The sequence below is a fragment of the Saccoglossus kowalevskii genome, chromosome 2 (genome assembly GCF_978046115.1).
Source record: "Saccoglossus kowalevskii chromosome 2, keSacKowa6.1, whole genome shotgun sequence".
In the NCBI taxonomy this organism is placed as follows: domain Eukaryota; kingdom Metazoa; phylum Hemichordata; class Enteropneusta; family Harrimaniidae; genus Saccoglossus; species Saccoglossus kowalevskii.
The window spans coordinates 22,967,222-22,987,699 of record NC_140642.1 but is presented as its reverse complement, the minus strand read 5'-3'; the positions used below and the strand labels follow the sequence as shown (position 1 = coordinate 22,987,699).

At 34.4% G+C, this 20,478-nt stretch overlaps 2 protein-coding genes across 3 annotated transcripts in view; one reads left to right on the top strand and one right to left on the bottom strand.

Annotated features, from left to right (window-relative positions):
* The window catches only part of LOC102808810 (2-oxoadipate dehydrogenase complex component E1-like), a 23,018-nt gene extending 10,706 nt beyond the window's left edge, over positions 1 to 12,312 (top strand). Inside the window, exons 7-21 of the mRNA XM_085492995.1 lie at positions 703 to 864; positions 1,654 to 1,727; positions 2,125 to 2,268; positions 3,024 to 3,215; positions 3,813 to 4,004; positions 4,660 to 4,831; positions 6,334 to 6,395; positions 6,833 to 6,953; positions 8,547 to 8,686; positions 8,823 to 8,979; positions 9,540 to 9,742; positions 10,222 to 10,367; positions 10,992 to 11,155; positions 11,308 to 11,393; positions 11,925 to 12,312. Of these exons, the coding sequence (XP_085349121.1) occupies positions 703 to 864; positions 1,654 to 1,727; positions 2,125 to 2,268; positions 3,024 to 3,215; positions 3,813 to 4,004; positions 4,660 to 4,831; positions 6,334 to 6,395; positions 6,833 to 6,953; positions 8,547 to 8,686; positions 8,823 to 8,979; positions 9,540 to 9,742; positions 10,222 to 10,367; positions 10,992 to 11,155; positions 11,308 to 11,393; positions 11,925 to 12,026 (2,117 nt within the window). The 3' untranslated portion in view covers positions 12,027 to 12,312. The remainder of the gene's footprint in view (positions 1 to 702; positions 865 to 1,653; positions 1,728 to 2,124; positions 2,269 to 3,023; positions 3,216 to 3,812; positions 4,005 to 4,659; positions 4,832 to 6,333; positions 6,396 to 6,832; positions 6,954 to 8,546; positions 8,687 to 8,822; positions 8,980 to 9,539; positions 9,743 to 10,221; positions 10,368 to 10,991; positions 11,156 to 11,307; positions 11,394 to 11,924) is intronic.
* LOC100377204 (ribonuclease H2 subunit C-like) lies at positions 12,226 to 20,478 on the bottom strand. Of its 2 annotated transcripts, none has more exons than XM_002741069.4 (5): positions 20,295 to 20,478; positions 15,943 to 16,011; positions 15,529 to 15,572; positions 14,876 to 14,995; positions 12,226 to 12,635 (listed from the first exon to the last, which is right to left on the bottom strand). In XM_002741069.4, exons 1-5 carry the CDS (start codon positions 20,440 to 20,442, stop codon positions 12,576 to 12,578), a joined length of 441 nt encoding a protein of 146 aa, XP_002741115.2. In that variant the 5' UTR covers positions 20,443 to 20,478; the 3' UTR covers positions 12,226 to 12,575. The 2 variants fall into 2 exon arrangements, with proteins under 2 accessions (XP_002741115.2, XP_085349132.1); XM_085493006.1 differs by lacking the exon at positions 20,295 to 20,478 and adding an exon at positions 17,335 to 17,665.

Sequence of the window (20,478 nt, the reverse complement as noted above, 5' to 3'; positions counted from 1 at the left end):
AATGATATTATTTGATAGATTTTCTCCAAACAACAATCTACTTTACTAGTGATTAAATATCAAAGCACACATAGTTGTACTGAATAGCCATTCGTCTATACTGTCACTATACTGTGTTTGTAATCTTACTTTAAAATAAGTCTATACCTTCATACAAAGTCATGGTGCCTAAAGTTGTTTAATCAAATTTAACAAATTTATTTACTTCAATTTTCACAATTATGTCTGCAATGTTGAGTTCACTGTTTAGTCCCTATTCATACGCAGTCTGAAAACAGGGACGTATGGATGTCAATCCATACTAATCCTCTGTGTGTCCATGCATCTGTGTGTCCGTGTGTGCGTCTGACCCTACATCATAGACATGCCTGGACCGATTACCTGGTACATTCAAACTCCACACATTCATCATACATACTATTATACATATGCATATAAATTTGTTTCATGATCTGGTTCAAGATGGCCAAATAACGGCCATTTTTGTGCTGAAAAATCATTGAAATCAAGCATTTCTGGTGCACGTCATAGTTTTTCAGATCAGATTTCATCTACAAGAGATCAGAGTTCATAAGGGTCCTAATGTCAAATTCATATATTTTTACTCAACTATGATGTCATTGTTTCACATGTGTCATTCATTTAAAGGGTCAAAAGGGAAATATATGTTGGCTTCTAACAATTTTTTTTTTTATCTCACAGCTGGTATAGAACATGTTTTAATTTGCATGGCACACAGAGGTCGTAATAACTTACTGACAGGACTGTTGAAATTTCCACCGGCTCTCATGTTTAGGAAAATGAAAGGACTTAGTGAGTTTCCTGACGGTGTCCATGCGTCTGGCGATGTTCTTTCTCATCTAAGTAAGTATAGATGGTGAGTTGATTTTGCTAAATGGCTGACTGGCGGTCATTTTGTTTTAATGAATGAGGTTGTAGTGCCATATCTCTGACATGCTTTGTCAAATTTTATATATTCATTATACATGATGTCATAGATATACAGATCCAATTCAAAACGAGCGACTGGTGACCATTTCATTTTAATTAATGCTGTTCCAGTACAATATTTTTCAACAGGACAAGTACCCAGTTGATGATCAGATTCAAGATGACTGAATGTCGATCATTTTAATTTTAAAAAATCATCATAATCAAGCATCTGGATCTATATCTCTGTCATGGTTATGTTCAAACTATATTATATATATCTGAAATTTGATAACTAACAGGGATATAAAACAGTAATTCAATTGCAGTTTAATTGAAATTAAATTACATTCCAAAATATGATTGCAAAAACTTTTGATTGATCTTCAGAGATGTGTTCGTCTGTCAGTTTATATGTATGAGTGATTTGTAAACTAGAATACACAAATCCTTGGTGATCTCTCCTTCAGTTTTTTTACACCTTGTAACCACATATTTAAAAAAAAAAAAATTAAATTGTTTTGTAATTTTCCTCAAGGCCTGGATCAAAATACTCAAACATAAAAAATGGAAATTTGTTCATGTACACACTGGTGTATCAGATTTGGTAATTCAACTGAAAAGCCTTCTGGGTTAAAGGTTAACAGAACATGGAATTTATCATGTGTTAAAGTCAAATATATTTGAATATATGAAAATATGCATTGTTATTTGTTCTTTCAGCTAACTCTGTTGATTTGGAATTCGGTGATAAGTCTCTACATGTCTCAATGGTTCCAAATCCATCTCATCTTGAGGTAAGTCAACTGGAAACATAATTTTTGCTATGTATTAATATTTGATACTTAATTTTTTTTAGTGCTATTATGATATAGGTTGTTGATGCACTTTTTCAGGTGAAAAAATTGAAGTTTCCATGCATAAAATTTTGTGAAAGGGAATATATTTTTTTTAAGTGAAATGTTGCACTTGCAAACAAAATGCCCTTAAATATTGTCATACTCATTATCATTAAATATCCAAATTTTAATTAAAATGCATTTCAAGCATGAGTATTTCACAATGAGTAGGAAAAATGGATTATTACGAAAAATATTAAAAATTACTCCCTGTGGTAAAAATTATTGATAGGACTTATATTTACAGAAGTGTATGTAATATTGGGTAAATCTGGGTTTATTTTATGATATTCAGGCTGTCGTTCCTGTTACGGTAGGAAAAGCTAGAGCAAGGCAACAGTCTTTGAAAATTGGTGATTATGCTGAGAATAGTGACGATAATTCTGTGAATAAAGTGTTAGCTTTACAAATACACGGAGATGCTGCATTTGCTGGGCAGGTGAGTTATATGTTGTTTTTTTAATAGTTTATTCCCAAAATAAAATCACGTAATCAAAAAATTTCTTCAAGGCAGAATTTGATATGCCAAAAAAATTGTCAACAAGCAAGCTGCTTTTTGATTAGCCAAACAGTCGCAATCTTAAAGTAGATTTGATCACTCAAGGATCAAAGTATTATGTATTGAATATGTAGAAATGACAAGGATGTAATGTTAATAATGTGTTATAAAAATGAAGCAGTCATTTTATTTTCAAAATACAGTGTTTCGTTTAATCAAAAGATTTAAGTGAATCACTCAATGGTCGAAGTATTTTGTATTGTGGCAGGTATCTATATATATCTAACTCATAGCTAAGTGGACTGGTCGTTTATTATTTGGTTCAGTGACTTGGATTTTGGTGTGCATATATATTGGGAATCATAAGAATTAATTTGATCTGCTCCTAAATATGCAAATGAACAAACTGTTTTTTTAATGATCTCAAGCTTCAGATTGGTCTGACAACCTACCCTGGTAATTACTCTGGATTTTATGTACATTGTATTGGTGTATGTCTAAATATTAGTGTGGCTGAAATCAAAATAATATGTACAACATGTTTTGCAAAAAGATTTCCCAAAAGTTTTAACATTTTTGCATACAAACTTTATTTTAATGATATTTCCTCTAGCAGGCAAGAATGGTGATTGGTGTAATATACCGGTACAGTGACTGACATAAAATAATTTTTATTTTTATGTATTTTTTTGTAGGGCGTCATTGCCGAGACATTCAATATGGCGTACTGCCCACATTTCAGAATTGGTGGTAGTCTCCATCTGATCATCAACAATCAACTTGGGTTTACCACGACTGGTGAAAGAGCGCGCTCATCACTTCATTGCAGTGATCTTTCTAAAATGATCAGTGTTCCAGTGATACATGTGAATGGAGATTTTCCAGAGGTGAGATTGAGGCAAGCGTTAATAGAATGTTTATTGTTATTACCATGGAATACAATCAATTTTTAATTCTCTAATTTTGATGAATTGTTTTGTAATATTTAATAAAAGGTGATATTTTCGATTACTTGTTGAAAACAGCAAGTCTGATTGCTTAGGTATAATACAAATAGATACCTCAGGTAGACTTCTCCCAGATTAGTTCTTTTTGTGATATCTTCAATTCTTTAATTGAAATGTTCATTGCTAATAGCAGAACTATTTCAGCTGAAAGTCATCAAAAATAAGTAAAGATAAATTCCATACAAAACACCCTAAAAGTCTTTTCAGCAAAAATTAATTCCAGCTAAAATCAATTGTTTTACAATATTACAAAACTACTTAACTAATTTAAATAAGTCTGGTACTAGGATGTTTTACAGACCACAAACCACATTTCTAGTTATTAGTTTCTGTTACCGGTAGTATATTACCGATTCTGTGATTTAGATTACTTTCACATTGTGCATCTCAAAGAACATGGCTTCTTTTTAAACTGCGTAATCTTGAATATTTCACACGGGAGTTACTAAGCTTTTCTTTGATGCTCCTTTTTATCAGGAAGTGGTGAAAGCCTGCAAATTAGCCATGGAATACCAACGTACCTTTGGCAAAGATGTTGTTGTAGATCTTGTGTGTTATCGAAAATGGGGGCACAATGAACTGGATGATCCATCATTCACGCAGCCGATAATGTATGATGTGATTAAGAGTCGTGATAACGTACCTGATGTGTATCTAAATCGTCTAGTGGTGAGAAAATCCCTTTTGTATTTATCTTCTCGTACATTTCAACACCATGCTAGGACTTTATAATAACAAGACGCAGATTTCAGCATAAATGAATGGCTGTTTGCGAATTCTACTAGTTGTATTATTGATGTACATGTTCTATTATTTGCTGATTGTAATGATTTGAGGCTATGACGTTTTAATAGTTTAGTTATTTGCATAATGATATTGATACATTGTATGGAACATCTTGTGAGTATTTAGGCTCAGTTCCAGGCTTAGCAGTTGAGCAATAAACATCTTAGCTACAAGTGCTCCTCTCCAGTGCGTTATTCTCCACCCGGATTCGGTGACCAATACTCACTTGGTTCACTCTACCTTGAGAAGTCTGTTCTTAGTTTACACTGATGTTAAAATTTTGGGGGTTATTTTATGTGATATATATACTAGAATACACACTTTGGTAAAGGTTTAATGTTATATCACCTGATCACTGTGTATTGATATGGTTGAAAGTAGTGGAGATGCTGCTGATAACAATTTGATAATTCAAATTTGTGGAATAAACAAGACAACTTCTATTCAAAATCTATTTCTCTGATTTTTTCAAATGAATATGTTTATTTGGCATAGCTACAGATATCCAAACTAATTATTGTTATATTTTACCTGTCAGAATGAAGGAGTATGTAAACGGGAAGAGATAACTTCACTTGTCGCTGACTATCACAATGAACTCAACAGTCAACTGTCTATTGTGGATACGTATGTTCCACAACCTACAAATTTACAGAAACATTGGAGTGGACTTGCTCCTGCACCTGATCACATTACATCTTGGGATACAGGTTAGTAATAGAGGTCTTACTCAAAATAGACGTAATCATAGAACGTGCATGCAAGATCAAACGAAGACAATTAAAAACATTTTCAACCCTAACTGTGTTACTTTGTTGTGAATCCCAAAGAAGTTTATTGTCTGAAAAACGCCCTTGAGAAATTGTTTCAATGCCAAAACAGTTATAAATACGTTGCTTTTTAGCTTCGCTGTCGACTTTGTCGAGCGGAACTTATCATATGAGTGATTGTCCGGCGTCGTCAGTGTCAATGTTTTACTTTTTCGACTTCTTCTTGAAAACTACAAGCCTGAATGCTTTGATACTTGGTGTATATGTACCTTGGATAGACCTCTCTGAGGTTTGTTCATTTCATGTTGATATCTTCAATTCTCTAATTTTGGTGAATATTTTTGTCATTTTTGGTAAAAAGTGATATTTTCGACTTCTCGTTAAAAACCGCAAGTGCAATTGCTTTGATATTACATATATAGGTACTACATGTGGACCTCTCTCAGATTTGTTCATTTTGTAATGATATCTTTAATTCTCTAATTTTGGTGAATATTTTTGTCATTTTTGGTAAAAAGTGATATTTTCGACTTCTTGTTAAAAACCAATAGTTCAATTGCTTTGATATTACATATATAGATACTACATGTAGACCTCTCTCAGATTTGTTCATTTTGTAATGATATCTTTAATTCTCTAATTTTGGTGAATATTTTTGTCATTTTTGGTAAAAAGTGATATTTACGACTTCTTGTTAAAAACCAATAGTTCAATTGCTTTGATATTACATATATAGATACTACATGTAGACCTCTCTCAGATTTGTTCATTTTGTAATGATATCTTTAATTCTCTAATTTTGGTGAATATTTTTGTCATTTTTGGTAAAAAGTGATATTTTCGACTTCTTGTTAAAAACTGTAAGTCCGATTGCTTTGATATTACATATATAGGTACTACATGTGGATCTCTCTCAGATTTGTTCATTTTGTGATGATATCTTCAATTCTCTAATTTTGCTGAATATTTTTGTAAATTTTGGTAAAAAGTGATATTTTCGACTTCTTGTTAAAAACCAAAACTTCAATTGCTTTGATATTACATATATAGATACTACATGTAGACCTTTCTCAGATTTGTTCATTTCGTGATGATATCTTCAATTCTCTAATTTTGGTGAATATTTTTGTCATTTTTGGTAGAAAGTGATATTTTCGACTTCTTGTTAAAAACTGTAAGTCCGATTGCTTTGATACTATACATATTGTCTTCAGTTCTTTAATTGAAATGTGCATTGCTAACAGCGGAGATATCTCAGCCGATAGGCTGCTTGTTTAGTTTACTTGTTTGTTTGTTTGAGTAGAATATCTTCATGAAAAATTAATCACATGATGTTATGCTTAGTGACGTCATTTGAAATAGACGCTATTAAGTTTGAAAGTTTCAATTATGGTCAGTGAAATGGTATGTACCTTCTAATTACTGTTCTCATTTATTTCCAGGAGTGGAAAAAGCTATTTTAAAATTTGTTGGGGCGAAGTCTGTAGAAATACCTCCAGAAATCGTAAGTGTACTTGTCTACCTTGCAATAATCAGTTTGTTTCAATGCACTATGATTGGTGAGATCCTGTATACATACATTATTGGGTGCAGTTCTATTTTGCAAAACAAGTTTGTCATATCATGTATTCTATTGGCTATTAATTAGTACTTTTGCCATGTACAGTCAAACCTATATCAAGTGAAAAACCAAGTGACTTCATAAAATCAATTTTATAGTCAGGGTGGTCCTTATATACCGGTAGATGTGATTAACACAGGTTTGACTGTAGTCATACATGTCATGTGTATTCTGGTGCTTTTTTGGGTTGTGTATGAGAGGAGAGGTTCAATTTAATGATTTGCAAAATTGTATTCATACAATTTCATCAAATTTTTTCCATCGTTCCTGGGTTTTTAATTAGCAGTTGAACTTTGTTTTGTACTTTATTTGTGTTTCAGGAAGTCCATCCAAGGCTTGGTAGAGCTCATATAGAAAGCAGACTTAATAAAATCAAAGAAGGTTCTGGTATAGACTGGGGAACAGCAGAAGCACTTGCCATTGGATCACTAATGTACCAAGGTTAGTCGTAAAGAGAGGTACCACTAACAGATGTCTCGATTTATTTATACCATGGAAGTCGGTGAATAGAGGTCAGAGGTCAAAATTATTCTATGTCCTCTATTATTAGTAGATGGCCTTATGTAGAGGTGTTTATATGACCAAAATATGTCATATTTTATTGATTCAATATGCAACAAATGCAATTATTAGTTATTAATTATTGAATACACTTGCATTGAAGATATGCTTCAGAGAAAATATGATAATATTTACAATATACTACCGTATTTATCCGGGTATAAGCCCAGGGTCTTGAACATGGAAAATCGCCAAAAAGAAAAATGGCGAAAATTGGCAACACGCAGATCGAACTGCGACAGGGAGAAAAACGGCAAATAAAAACATGCAACAAAAATAAATGAACAATATGCAGCATTAGAAGTGTATCAAGACATAATTTATTGCTTAGAATGTGACAAATATTAAAACCAGAAATAATAAAAATCGACAGTGAAGATTCATTTGAATTAGAATATCCCCGTCGACAAACACGCCGCCCCATACGCGTGAATTATTTCCGGTTTCGACAATTACCGGATCAACAGCCATACAAGATCACAATAATAATTTACGCAGTAAAATTACGAAAGTTCATAGTTGTTAGAAAAAAAAAAACCTTCTAAGATCTCTATTTGTACGTTCATTGTTATCTTCGTAAAAGTCAAAACCCAAAAATTCCATGTCGGCGCCACTGTCGCGATCGAACTAAAATCCCTATAGCTTCATCTTAAAGTTTGTCGATGTCGTCCCACACAATTTGGACTTAGCACATTTAATCCACGGATTTCGCTGTCTAGTAGCTTGGCACTTTTAGTTCACGTCTAATCAGAATAAAGAGACAAGAAAAATGGGGTCCCGGCAAACGACTCGCACGATGCTTTTACCGTCTGGCAATCATCTTTGACCTTTAAGCATCCGCTTTACCGATTGGCTAAGAATGACATCACTACTAGTGTTTCGTCATGGTTGTAAATTCAACATCGCTTTTTTATCAGATTAGATGTTCATTCATCAATCATGGTCAAAGTTACCATTCAGCAAGTTATATGGATATCGCGGTGGGCTTGAAATAGGAAGATTTTTTTTTCCAACGACAGTTATGGATTTGCAAATATTTTATAAAGCCAAAACAACGTGCTTTAAACCACTCTCCCAGGTACGGGTTGCTACAATATTGCAACATTGGTTTCATTGTCTGCGACGCTAACTACCTAAACAGTGGTGAACGCGTTTTACGCAATTGACATTTATTTTTCAAATTTTGTTATCAGAATCAAAACAAACTGCAAGGAAGTACACTGTTAATACAACGATCAAAAATAGGTTTTTGTTTTTTTATTTTATTACAGGTGTAGAAAAAACACCCCTGGGCGTTTGCTAGGATATGACCTCAACTCCTTTATTTTATCAAAAGTGTGGGGTGGGCGTTTGTCCGGGCATGGGCTCTTAGCCGGATAAATACGGTATTATATTTTATGAAGTGTTGTGGTTATTAACTCACAGATTTTGATGCAGCAATATTCTTTTGCCTACTCTCAAATTTGATATTAGGATTTAATGTAAGAATCAGTGGTCAAGACGTCGGCCGTGCTACGTTTAGTCATCGCCATGCTATGCTAGTAGACCAGAAATCCGATCACATTTATAAACCACTTAACCACATGACAGACACTCAAACTGGTTTCTTAGAGGTGAGTCAACTAAAATGTATGTTTTGTTGATTATTTATCAATGTTAAAATTACTAGTACTATCGAAACAGTTTTATTTTGTGAAAATTTGACAAAGAATAAGAGTAAAAAAGTATATGAAATATTGTATATTGCAGCTTGCAAACAGTTCATTATCAGAAATGGCCATTCTTGGTTTTGAATATGGAATGAGTATAGAGAATCCCAACTCACTCATCATATGGGAGGCACAGTTCGGTGACTTTTTTAATGGAGCACAGATTATCATTGATACGTTTGTGACTGGAGGAGAAAGTAAGAAATATTATTTATTATTTTCTATGAGTTATGTTTTAGTACTTGCTCAATTAGAAGTGTGATGTCTTATTACAATTGTACAGTGAGATTTTATACTACCGGTATGTATCTTCTATGAAGATGATCAATGGACATGTCTGCTGACAAATGTTACTCAATTCTGGAACTTTTCAGGAATAGCACATAATTAGCTAATACTGTAAAATACTTTATTTTAGATGGAATTAATTTTCGCTGAAAAGACTTTTTGGGTGTTTTGTTTGGAACTTGTTTTCACTAATTTTAACGAGCTGAATGTAAAATATAGGAAAAAAGGTACTGGATTTTATTTTCACTAAATCATTCCTTCAGCGAAAATTAATTCCAAGTGAAAATAAAAGATTTTACAGTAATCAATCTCAGGGGGTACAGGGGTAATATTTTAAATTTTTATTAACTGATATTTTCATTATTTTCTTGCCTGCTGACTTTGTCTCTCCGTGGAAAATTCCAACAGGTCATGTGTTATCTTGCTCTCTTTATGCCTTGAATAAAAGCATTACCTTGCCCTCTGTTAGGTAAATGGTTACTACAAAGTGGACTGGTTATGCTGCTACCTCATGGTATCGATGGCGCTGGGCCCGAACATTCATCATGTCGTATGGAAAGATTTCTGTTACAGTGCGACAGTAAAGAATACGGTATAGACGGTGATGATATTAATATACAAATTGTGAATCCTACAACACCAGCGCAATATTTCCATTTGTTGCGAAGACAGGTAAGGGATGTCAGTTAACCGCTACATTCAATATTTATATTTTCTGCATAAGGTGTCCATTTTAAGATCTGTTTTGGATTGTTTAATGGTATGAATATGTGCGAAATATTTCAGAATTCACCCTTCATTACTGTGACCCACTGTAGTTTAGAACAAGGGTGAATCTCTAGCCGAGAACATAATTCCAAAACATAAAACAAATTTCAGCAAAAATAGAAAAATTTCAGGGGTTGGTGAAACTATTGTCAACATTCAATTACACATAATTGTTTGGGACTTGTATACATGTACAACATGTGTGGAAAACATTGTTTACACAAAATTTGAATAATCATAGTTATAATTATCATTTGTGTCCCATAAGCATTGCATTTGTAGTACATGTAGTAACTGGACAATAATAGTATTAGCAAATGCAGAATATACGGTGGTGGGTTTCACTATGCTCTACAGTCTGTATGTCTATCTCTGTTTAATAGATGATCCGCAATTATCGTAAACCATTGGTTGTTGTTGCTCCGAAGATGATTCTAAGACTGGCAGCTGCATCGTCTAGTCTTAATGATATGATGAGTGGAACTACATTCCAGCCAGTCATAGGTGATGATACAGTCAATCCAACCAGGTGAGTACTACATTATGGCCAATCATAGGTGATGATACAGTCAATCCAACCAGGTGAGTACTGCATTCAGGCCAATCATAGGTGATTATACAGTCAATCCAATTTAGTTAGTGACATTTTTAGCATAGGTTATTGTTTTTTCAAATAAAAAGACTGACCATGGTAATCCCTAAAATTAAAAAAAGGTAAACTAAATCAGCTTTGTGGTGGCCATTTTTTATGGAAACGTATTTGTTTGCAGGTGTACGTTATTTTTTTTTTTATCATCTGACACAATTTTTTCTCTGCCATATGTGTGATTTGATTGATACCTTGTTACATAATCAGTATGATTCAATCAAAAATGACTGTGGATTTTGTCATTTTGTCATTTTGTAGTGACCATGTAGATTTGTTCTCTGAAACAGCTAGTTTCTAGGCTTGTTTTATTTAAGGTTTCAGTGTTGACATTACGTACTGGATCTAAACTGCACAATATTTTTTCAAGACAAGAATTTCTCTGCAACCATCAGTCACATCAATATTACCTTAGGTCTTTATATTCACCATGAAAAACCTTGGTAATGCCATGACTGGCGCATTGTAATCAACCATAATTAAAAAACATGTTTTTCTCTTATGCAGTGTCACAAGGGTAATATTTGTCACTGGTAAGCATTATTATGCTTTATTGAAACAACGAGAAAAACTTCAAGCTAACAATGTTGCAATTGTACGAGTGGAATCTCTGTGTCCATTTCCTTCCATGGAACTCCGACAGGAAGTACAGAAATACCCAGCTGCAAAAGGTAGGACATTCATAATCAATCAGTTAAGATTATATCTCGTGTTGAGTTATTTCATCCTTGCGTCAGCTATGACATGATCATGGTTAATCTTACTATTGATATGCAAATTGCAGTATTTGTTCTATTAATTGTTATATATTTCTGCTTGGCAGAATTTATTTGGAATCAAGAAGAACACCAGAACAGTGGAGCTTGGACATTTGTCAACCCACGTTTTTTGAATAACGTTGGAGTCAAGGTAAAGTTCAATAGCATAGTCCATAAATAACATCACTGAATTATTCATAATGTAATAAATTATTCATAAAGCTGTTACATTCCAATTTAGTAAGAACTTGTAGTCATAGACTCTTTACCCAGCAGCATATACAAAAGATCTTATAGTGTTTTAAGGACAATCTTGACTCAAAATTACCAGTAGCACAAGGAACTGTCATTTGTCAAATGCACTTATGTAAAATAAGTAATATTTTAATGATCAAGTAAAGAACAAATGTTTGTTTTTTTATGCGCTTTTAGTGTTCAAAGTTATTGATGTCCTACTCAAATTTATTTGTGTTCACACTTTTGGTAAAAATAATGCACTACAAACTCAAACTTCCAAGAAATCAATTAATTTTGATCCCTATGCATAAACAACGTTGATAGAAAATCCTGCAAATCTTTTCACATCAACCCAAAATTTCTCTGTTTATAAATTGTCACTTTTTGTATTTGAAAAAAAAAAATGTCTAAAATTATGATAAATGTGCACTTTCTATTTATTCAGTTGGACTACATTGGTAGAGGACCCCTGGCAGCTCCAGCTACTGGAATTGGTGCAATCCACAAGCAAGAAGCACAGCAAGTGATTGAACAACCATTTCTCTAATTTTAATTTAAACTGTACTGTACGACAGGTGATAATATTAAATATATACTCTTTTTAACAAACATTCTTCTAATCACCATCTTCAGGACTATGAAGGGCACACTAGTACAAAGATTTAATGAAGTGAGTTCCAAAAAACGTCATTACAATTGTAGACCCTTTTATAGTTCATCCTGAAGTAAAAGAAGACATTGACAAATTCAGTATTAAATGATGCTTTAATGATATACTGTACAGAAATATCAAAGTGTGTGTGGTTTGCAATAAAACAATTTGCAGCAGGCAATATTTTCCTGTGAGATCTTTTTTGAAAATGAGGCTTATTAGCCTGCAGTCCCCTATTGAAGAAACCCATCAAACTGATGTCTTGATCCATGCTTGAAATGTGTGGAATTAACTTAATGTGTTAACATTAATATATATATATATATATATATATATATATATACAGTATATATATATATATATTGAAAATCACATGCTTCTGTGTTTTATTTTGAGACTGAATTGTGAACTATAAGATGGTAGGCTGAGTAGTGCTGATTAACTTCATCTGCTGCCATTTGTACTACTGTGTTGACTGCTTTCTGTGCTGATTGGAGAATGAATCTGTCAAACAAAATGTACACATACTATGAGACCTTAGCATAGAACAAGGCTATTTCTACACCCAATTGATCCATTGAATCTACGATTGTTACCCTAATCTTTGATAGTATACATTTTGTATATTCTCACAATGAGATTATTTGCACTTTGAGCCAAATTAGTAAAAATAGGCCAATGGCCTGTTGCTCAACAGCTATTGTACAAAAGATTAGTGCTGTATATGCCACACCATTTTTTGTATTTTTAAATGAAATATCGCCACACAAAGTTGTCAATGGAATAATAAACACATGTTTGCCTAACATAGTTAGTTGAAATTTCATTTTTAACCAAAGATATGGCCAAAGGATGAACAAATCTAGTAGATGTCAACACAAGGTACATACACACCAAGTATCAAAGCATTCAGGCTACCGGTTTTGAAGAAGTCGAAAATAGAATTTTTGACCAAAAATGACCATTTTAAAATACCGTAGTCTGAACTGAAATCAGGTTGGGTCGTAACAGCCGTTTGTTTTTTCATTATTTTCGCCTTAAGTTTCTACCTTTCTACTGTCGATGGGTCCCAAAACTATTTCATCAATTATTTTGAGGGTGATGGTCCGAAATTGGTCAATTTCACGATGAAAACCGTGTCAAATGGGAAAACTATGATGCCTCGTGGCGTCACGATAACTTATTCAAGATGGCGGCAAACACAGGAATTTCACTGTAGTTTTCCGCAGTTTTCGTCTCGAAATCTGATTTCAGTTTGGTAAAATAGCTACAGAACTGCAGCTAGGTTCAACACGAATTCGTTCAACACAATGGCAACAGCAGACTGCAACCTCTGGGGTCGATCCACACAACCACAACTTTCGGAAAAGACTTCTGCCAGTCACTAAATTCTAGTCTTTGGAAGGAATTCAGTCGATTTAACAGGAGAATCGACCTGCCCACACAAACAATTCGACTGACCGACACAGGGACGCACAGACTTATTCATAAACAAAGTTATTCCAACACCATACTATAGATGGCGCTTTCACTATAGACCGCCACAGTTTTCGGGGGCTAATTTGCAAAATTGTTGGCAGAGTGACTTCATGAACAAATTACCATCTACACTCATCAAGGCATCCACACACCAAAAATCGAGTCAAACGATTCGGCGGTTTTTGAGAAGAAGTCGTGCACAGACAGACGCAGGACAGAAACCCATCCCATAGGCTCAGCAGTCCTATTTGTCGAAATTCATGTCAAAATATTGAAATTTGGATTTTTAGTGAATAATTTTTTTGACAACTAGTCTAAAACCGTAAGTCCAAATGCTTTCATATTTCCAGCAATGATACGTGGGGTGGTCCTCTGTCAGATTTGGATTTTGGTGAATATTTTATTTTCGACAACTAGTCTGTAACCGCAAGTCCAAATGCTGTCAGATTTGTTAAATTTGTGTCAAAATAAACAAATTTGGATTTTTAGTGAATATTTTTGTCATTTTAATGTTATTTTCAACAGTGAGTCCAAATGCCAAGACAAAGTGCATTTTATTAAAGAACATATAGACCCATACTCTCAATTTCTTATTGTTGGTGATTTCAATATTAATGCTGCAGATACAGTCATTAGAAACAACTTTTAGATGTTCTCAGCTTATTTCAGAAGCCAGCACAGTGTATGGCACAACAATTGATCTGGAGTAATTGATTATATCTGATCATAAGATTATTACTGCACAGATTTATTGAACATTTGTTCAACAATTACATATATGTATAACCCTATTAGGAAGGATAACATTTCAAAAATATGACCACAATTTTCAAACAAAAACATATTTTTTTGTTCTCAACTATTTCTCAGGTTTTTGCACACCCAGGATTACTTAAGTTTAGCCTCAATGATGTTTGTCCAATGAAATGCACTATCTTTATGAACACTATAAAAGTTCATAATTGCAACTGTAACTCAAGTGCAATGTTCTCTAAATGACTGACTATGAATATTACAACCACGATGCCACTGATTCTTGTTTCATGATAATGAAGACAGCAGAGCTATTTCGACCATCAGGTCGCTTGTTTGTGTAAGCAATGACATGCTGAATGGTACAAGGTTGAAATTTGTGCACATCTAATATTCATAATAATTAGCCAAATATGTGTAAAATAGTCCTGCTTTTCAGGTTTCACATTGACTATTGGTACCTGTAATATGTTTCACTCTTAACTTGAAGCAGTATTTGGTATTAGACTTACCGCTTTGGCAATTGTGGGCCATAGCATGGATTTAATCATTGCATCATTGGATGAGGGCAAACAATCCCAATTCCAGTATGTAAACTTGTTGAACTTGTGTGTGACTTTAAAATGGCGATCCTGAGACAAAATAACACAATGAAGTCATGTGAGATGAGATACGCGAGGCGAAAACAGACTCTCAGTATATAGTACCGGTAGTAGAGTATGCAGCACAAGATATGCTTCAGCTGTGGACAAAATAGCCATGTGATACCAAGTGTGGGCATGCGTACACGAAATTTGTGATGTAATAAAAATTACAGTACTCATAGAGAACCTGAAGAGTTCAACTAGACAAATGTGAGCCGTGGCCCTGAACAAGGTATTGTGCACGTTTAGGTATATAAACTGACATGGACGCCAATAGGCAATCAGTAATATGATCTCCTCTATAGGAAATAATTTCTGCCCAGGTCCACAATGAAATCACATTCAACACTACGGTAAATAGATAGTGGAGGTACTGTGGTGGTACTAAAACATATGTGACTACAGTAATAGTAATATTTCCATAAAAAAAAAAAATCTAAATAACGTTTTTAAAGTAATGGCAACACCAATAAACAGTTAAGTATAAACATGTGAATGCTAAGCATTTCAGCCATCTTTACCTCCTCTTCAAGAAACGGTTTCTTATCTTCCTTGAGAACAATTCCTGTAAATTGAAAATGAAACTAAAACTGGTAAACTAGTCAGTACTCTGAGCTGTTACTGGGATACTACTTAACCTTTCAAAAATTTGGGGTAATATATTTCAAGTGTCATGTACCTTTGCTATCAATCCATAGTTAGTTTACTGATTTTTTAATCACAAAAACATAGTTAAAGTGTAGCAGTCACAGTGTCAATATGGGTCCCATGCAACATATACAACTTGCGTAAAAAAACAATATTTGCTTACACACAATTAGAATGTATTCTGTTTGTTGAATAATGCAATAATGTTTCAAGTACTGCCAAATTATAAAACTGCTACCTTTGTAAAACCGTTTAGTTGGCACATGGCAAAAATAATAGAAACGTACCTGTATAACCGTCTGGTAGGTCTAAGTGCTTGCCATTCAATCCTCTGCCTCGAAAAGATGAACTCATATCTGAAACAAAATATTTAAATAAATTATGCTGTGTGATGTCAAATGAATTTATTGATACCCATATGAAAGACGACATACCTGCTTGTGGTCATCTTATCGAACTTCATTCGTCATTCTTCAGAGCATGGCCCTCCAGGACTGTGTTCACGCCATTGATGCTTACAGCAAGTCTCAGAAGTATTGGAGCAACCAATTTGTAAACTTGCTAGCGAATTGGCTAACTCGCTGGCGCTGTCTTGTGGTCACGCGCACTCTGGGCGAATCTATATAACAGTAGGGGGCGGTCGTCATACTTTAGGAGCTAATCAAGCCAGTTGGATGACGCTTTCAAATATACCAGGTCTATGTGTAATGAGGTATTCGTATACAAGGAATTGACCACACAAAAATGACGAATGAGGTCGATTTTTTAGCTGTTGGATCATTTAGATGTGAAAGTTTATCATTTTCTTCCTGATTTGTAGGAAACTGCTTATCAAATTTCAACTTGTCTCTTTCAAGTTACTTAGTTTCAAGCAGTGTTCAAGATGGCTACCCCATATAGTAAATATCGGCGGATTAATCGCATTTATCATATTATCGCTTTACGCCAGCTGATTGTGGCCATTCTCAGGCTTACCAGGGAAACTACGGTATCACGCCTTGTAACAAAGCAAATCATTCAAGGGAATCTAGACATGTACATGTACCTGTACCTACCAGGCTACATAAAGTATTCTATGTGACATAGAATACTTTATGCCAGGGTTCTCCCCAGTGCTTTTTAGCGCCGAGGTCCGCGGCGCTATACCTGTGAATCTCGGCGCTTCACTTGGGACCTCGGCGCTATGTGTTCCCACCTCGGCGCTTGATTTCATATTTGACATGCCAATATCAGATGTGAAAAAGCTTTGTTCGCCACGCCGGTCGGCCCCGACCGTCACTCAAAATTAGTGACCACCACGGAAATGCTTCCGACGAGGACTATTGTCTGATTGTTGGTATAATTAAGTACCGACCGACACGCATCCTGCCAGTCGTGGATTATAATTTATAAACAATAGACCTAGTCGCACGATACGTAGCGGCTAGTCAAATTTGTGGAATTAGCACCTCTTTGTTTGTAAGTAAATACTTTCTGCGATAGACACAGTCTTTAGATTTAAAGCTAAAATTATTTCAAAATCAATTCCACCTCGATATAACATGGTTAAATCGGAGTTCACGATCAGTTCACGCTACTCGAGAAAAAAACAACGTGTTTATTGCGTGATTTGGTAAAATACATTTGAACTGTTATCATTGCGAATCATGTAAAAACTATTCTTTCAAGACCTAATTTACCTTTTAAAAATTGTAAATCACCTCTTTTGAAAGCCGTCATGCAGTTTTCAATTGAAATCGATGCCAACACATCGTGCTACGACATCGCTTTACTTCCGCAATGTAATTTTTATGCTCACTACCATTCGGAAAACTTCGGGTTCTACCGGCATTACCATGCGGCATTTTGATTGGTTAATGGAATTCTTGACCCATCGGGTCAAAGGACACATGCTAATGTTTCACAAACATCATGGCGGGTCTGTTTTTTTTTTACCGAAGCGATCAAGTGATCAAAAATAATCGCTCCCGATAAAAATAAGTCTGATTTTACTTACATTTCATATAAAAAAAAAAGAAGTAAAATTTGTTGAGGAATTATCGCTATAACTGGTGTATAACATGGCCAAGTAAGTTATGTCACGTCGTAACTTTGATGATCGTTTTGAAGCTTTATTTGTTCGCTCATTACTGTAATTGTAAACGTTTTAGAAGTTGATGGTACGAATAATAAATTACAACAATACGTCAATTAATTACGTGATCGATTTTTTGAAGGAGAATGTTTTTGGAGTGAATAAAATTATGAGATTCGTGAACATAAATCTGGCTTAACGTTTTGAATGCGTTTCCTTCAACGTTTTACAAAACAATTAAATTGCAACAATAATGTATTTGTGTTTGTTTTTAGTCTGCAGCATTTGTATTTCGAGAATGTTTCAAACTCTTCTAAATTGTGAAACATAATGTGTTGATTCCATTAAAAAAATATTTGCCTTGTGACTGTGCTCACTAATATTCATAATTGTAAATAAGTTCTGTTAAACAATGAAAGAAATATATGTAAATGATATGCAAATTATTATGCAAATTAGCCCCGGCGCTATGCATTTTTTTCTGGGGAGAACCCTGAATGTCTCCTAATGCTACTTAGACTCGCCCAGAGTGGACGCGACCATGAGTCGGCGCCAGTGAGATTCGAAAGCCAGCTGTTTAGTCCAAACCCAAGCAGTTAGCCGATTTTGCAAATTGGCTGCCCCAATACCTCTGAGACTTGCTGTAACAATGACGAATCAAGCAAGTTGACAAGCTCTTGTACATTAATATACTATCACAATCACAAACCTGTTCTTGTTTTTATGAATATCTTAAAATTTCAATAACAGTTGAATCCAACAAGCCAATTAGTGAGTGCAGTGCACAATGTTGTCATAGGTCTTTAGCGAATGCATATTATTCTAAGTCTAACAGGTTTGAGACTGAGCTTATTGCATAAAAGGATTCAGGTCACATGTTGGCATTAATGACAGATTTGAAAATGTTCAAATGTTATTCCGTCAGCTAACAGAAACTACTCGCTTCAATTTGAATTTACATTTATAAAAACAAAACAAAAACAGAATGAGATTGTGATTGTACAGTATTTAGCAGCAAATTTCTAATAAAAGTACAAACAAGTTGAAAATAGTGAATACTTATGCATGCTTGTATTTGTGACAGAATGTTGATAGTTTGGAAACACAGAAAGTATCTTTAATAAAGGGGAACAGCTCAATCACATGGATCCCACCAAGTGCTCCGCCTCTGTCTTTCCCCTGTCCCGCTAATCGCACAAAACAATCGCACAAAACATACTTTGAACAGATTACAATTTACTTGTTTAAATCACAGTCCCTCTATCCCCGGTCTGGAAATGGTCATTGTATTAGGTGTGAATTGGCCTCCTTCCCTGGCAAAGGCGCATTGCGGGTATGGGCAAAGCATTGTCACGTGATCAGTACGCACCCGGCCACTATTTTTGACATCGTCAGTGTTATGTACTTTTTTACAACTTAGTTGTTTATTCAGAATTCATGCTTTTTCACATAATTTTTTAATCAGGATATCTGTATAAGGTGATTGAAACAAACTCTATTTTATTTACCATGCTTCTCGGTGCGAAACCAATATTTGTCTTCGATTTTGACATTTTATGATCGAAACATATCATTAAAAATTGGTGGGCTGATTTGTTATTTGTCACACCGCATTTTATTAATGTTAAATTGAGCGACTTTTATGGATGTTTTTTAAATCGTAAATGCAAATGGCGACGTTTTGAAATGACAATGTACTCAATTCTGTGCTAAAAAAATAATTTATATACAAATATTGAAGCATTGTTATATACTTTTGCATACAATAAAGTCATTAGTTGTTGTATAGTTGACTTGAACTCTTATGAACTCCCCAAGAATCAGAAATATCGCAGGTTTTTCGATCGACTACGTTAACATGAACGACGCCATTTTGACAAAATTTGTTTAGCGATGTCAGTATGTTGGCACGCCAAGTTTTTTCCCTATTAAAACGAGAAAATGAACATAATTCCCGATATTATTCTTTGCATTGCAGGAACTGGATGTTTATGAGTTGGTAGGCTGGTTGTGATGCGTATCTGGGTTCAAAAAACCCAAATTTCATAGTGATAATTTTGTTTACATGTTTGTTTACGTTGTGGTTGCCCGAATTTGAAGTCAAAGTGAAGTCATACAATGAGGTATCGCTTTGCATGACGGTAAATTTTCCGATTTTAATGAATGTTTTGACGGTATTGTAATCTGTCTAACTTCCTGACTCCCTCGGCCCGGGTGTGAACGGTTTGTTTACCCGCACCGCGGTTCGAGACAAAAGAACGCTAGTCGTTTCCAGACCGGGGATAGAGGGACTGTGTTTAAATATAACATAACAATTGAATTTCAAACCTAGTACACGTTAGTCTGTTCGGAAATTTGCGTCAAACACAGAGCAAACTCTATATGCCATGATTTGGAACATCATTATTATCTCTTATGTATTGTTTGTTTTTTATTTCTTTGTATTTATGTTCCTTACCATACAAAAACCTTCTGAAGGTTTTTAGTAGTGTAATAAAGTTATTATTATTATTATTTCCTCTCTAGACTATAGTGTTCAGTTGCAAATAAAATGTGTTAGCCTACCAGCATCTGTCTTCGAAATCGTTGAATAGAAATATTTGTCAACGTTAGCTTCGCCATCATGTCCAATTTTACAAGGAATAGAACAAATTCGTGAAGGGTCCTCTTCGTTATCTATCTCCAAACTTGTTCTGTCTATGTAGACTGCCATTTTGTTATCGCAATATACTTATTGAATATGGCGCGA

Coding starts and splice junctions, on each gene's coding strand:
- LOC100377204 (XM_002741069.4), bottom strand. CDS start 20,442: ATGGCAGTCTACATAGACAGAACAAGTTTGGAGATAGATAACGAAGAG. Junction 16,012..20,294: donor GATTTCGAAGACAGATGCTG/GTAGGCTAACAC, acceptor ATTTTGTTTCAG/ATATGAGTTCATCTTTTCGA. Junction 14,996..15,528: donor AACCGTTTCTTGAAGAGGAG/GTAAAGATGGCT, acceptor ATTTTGTCTCAG/GATCGCCATTTTAAAGTCAC.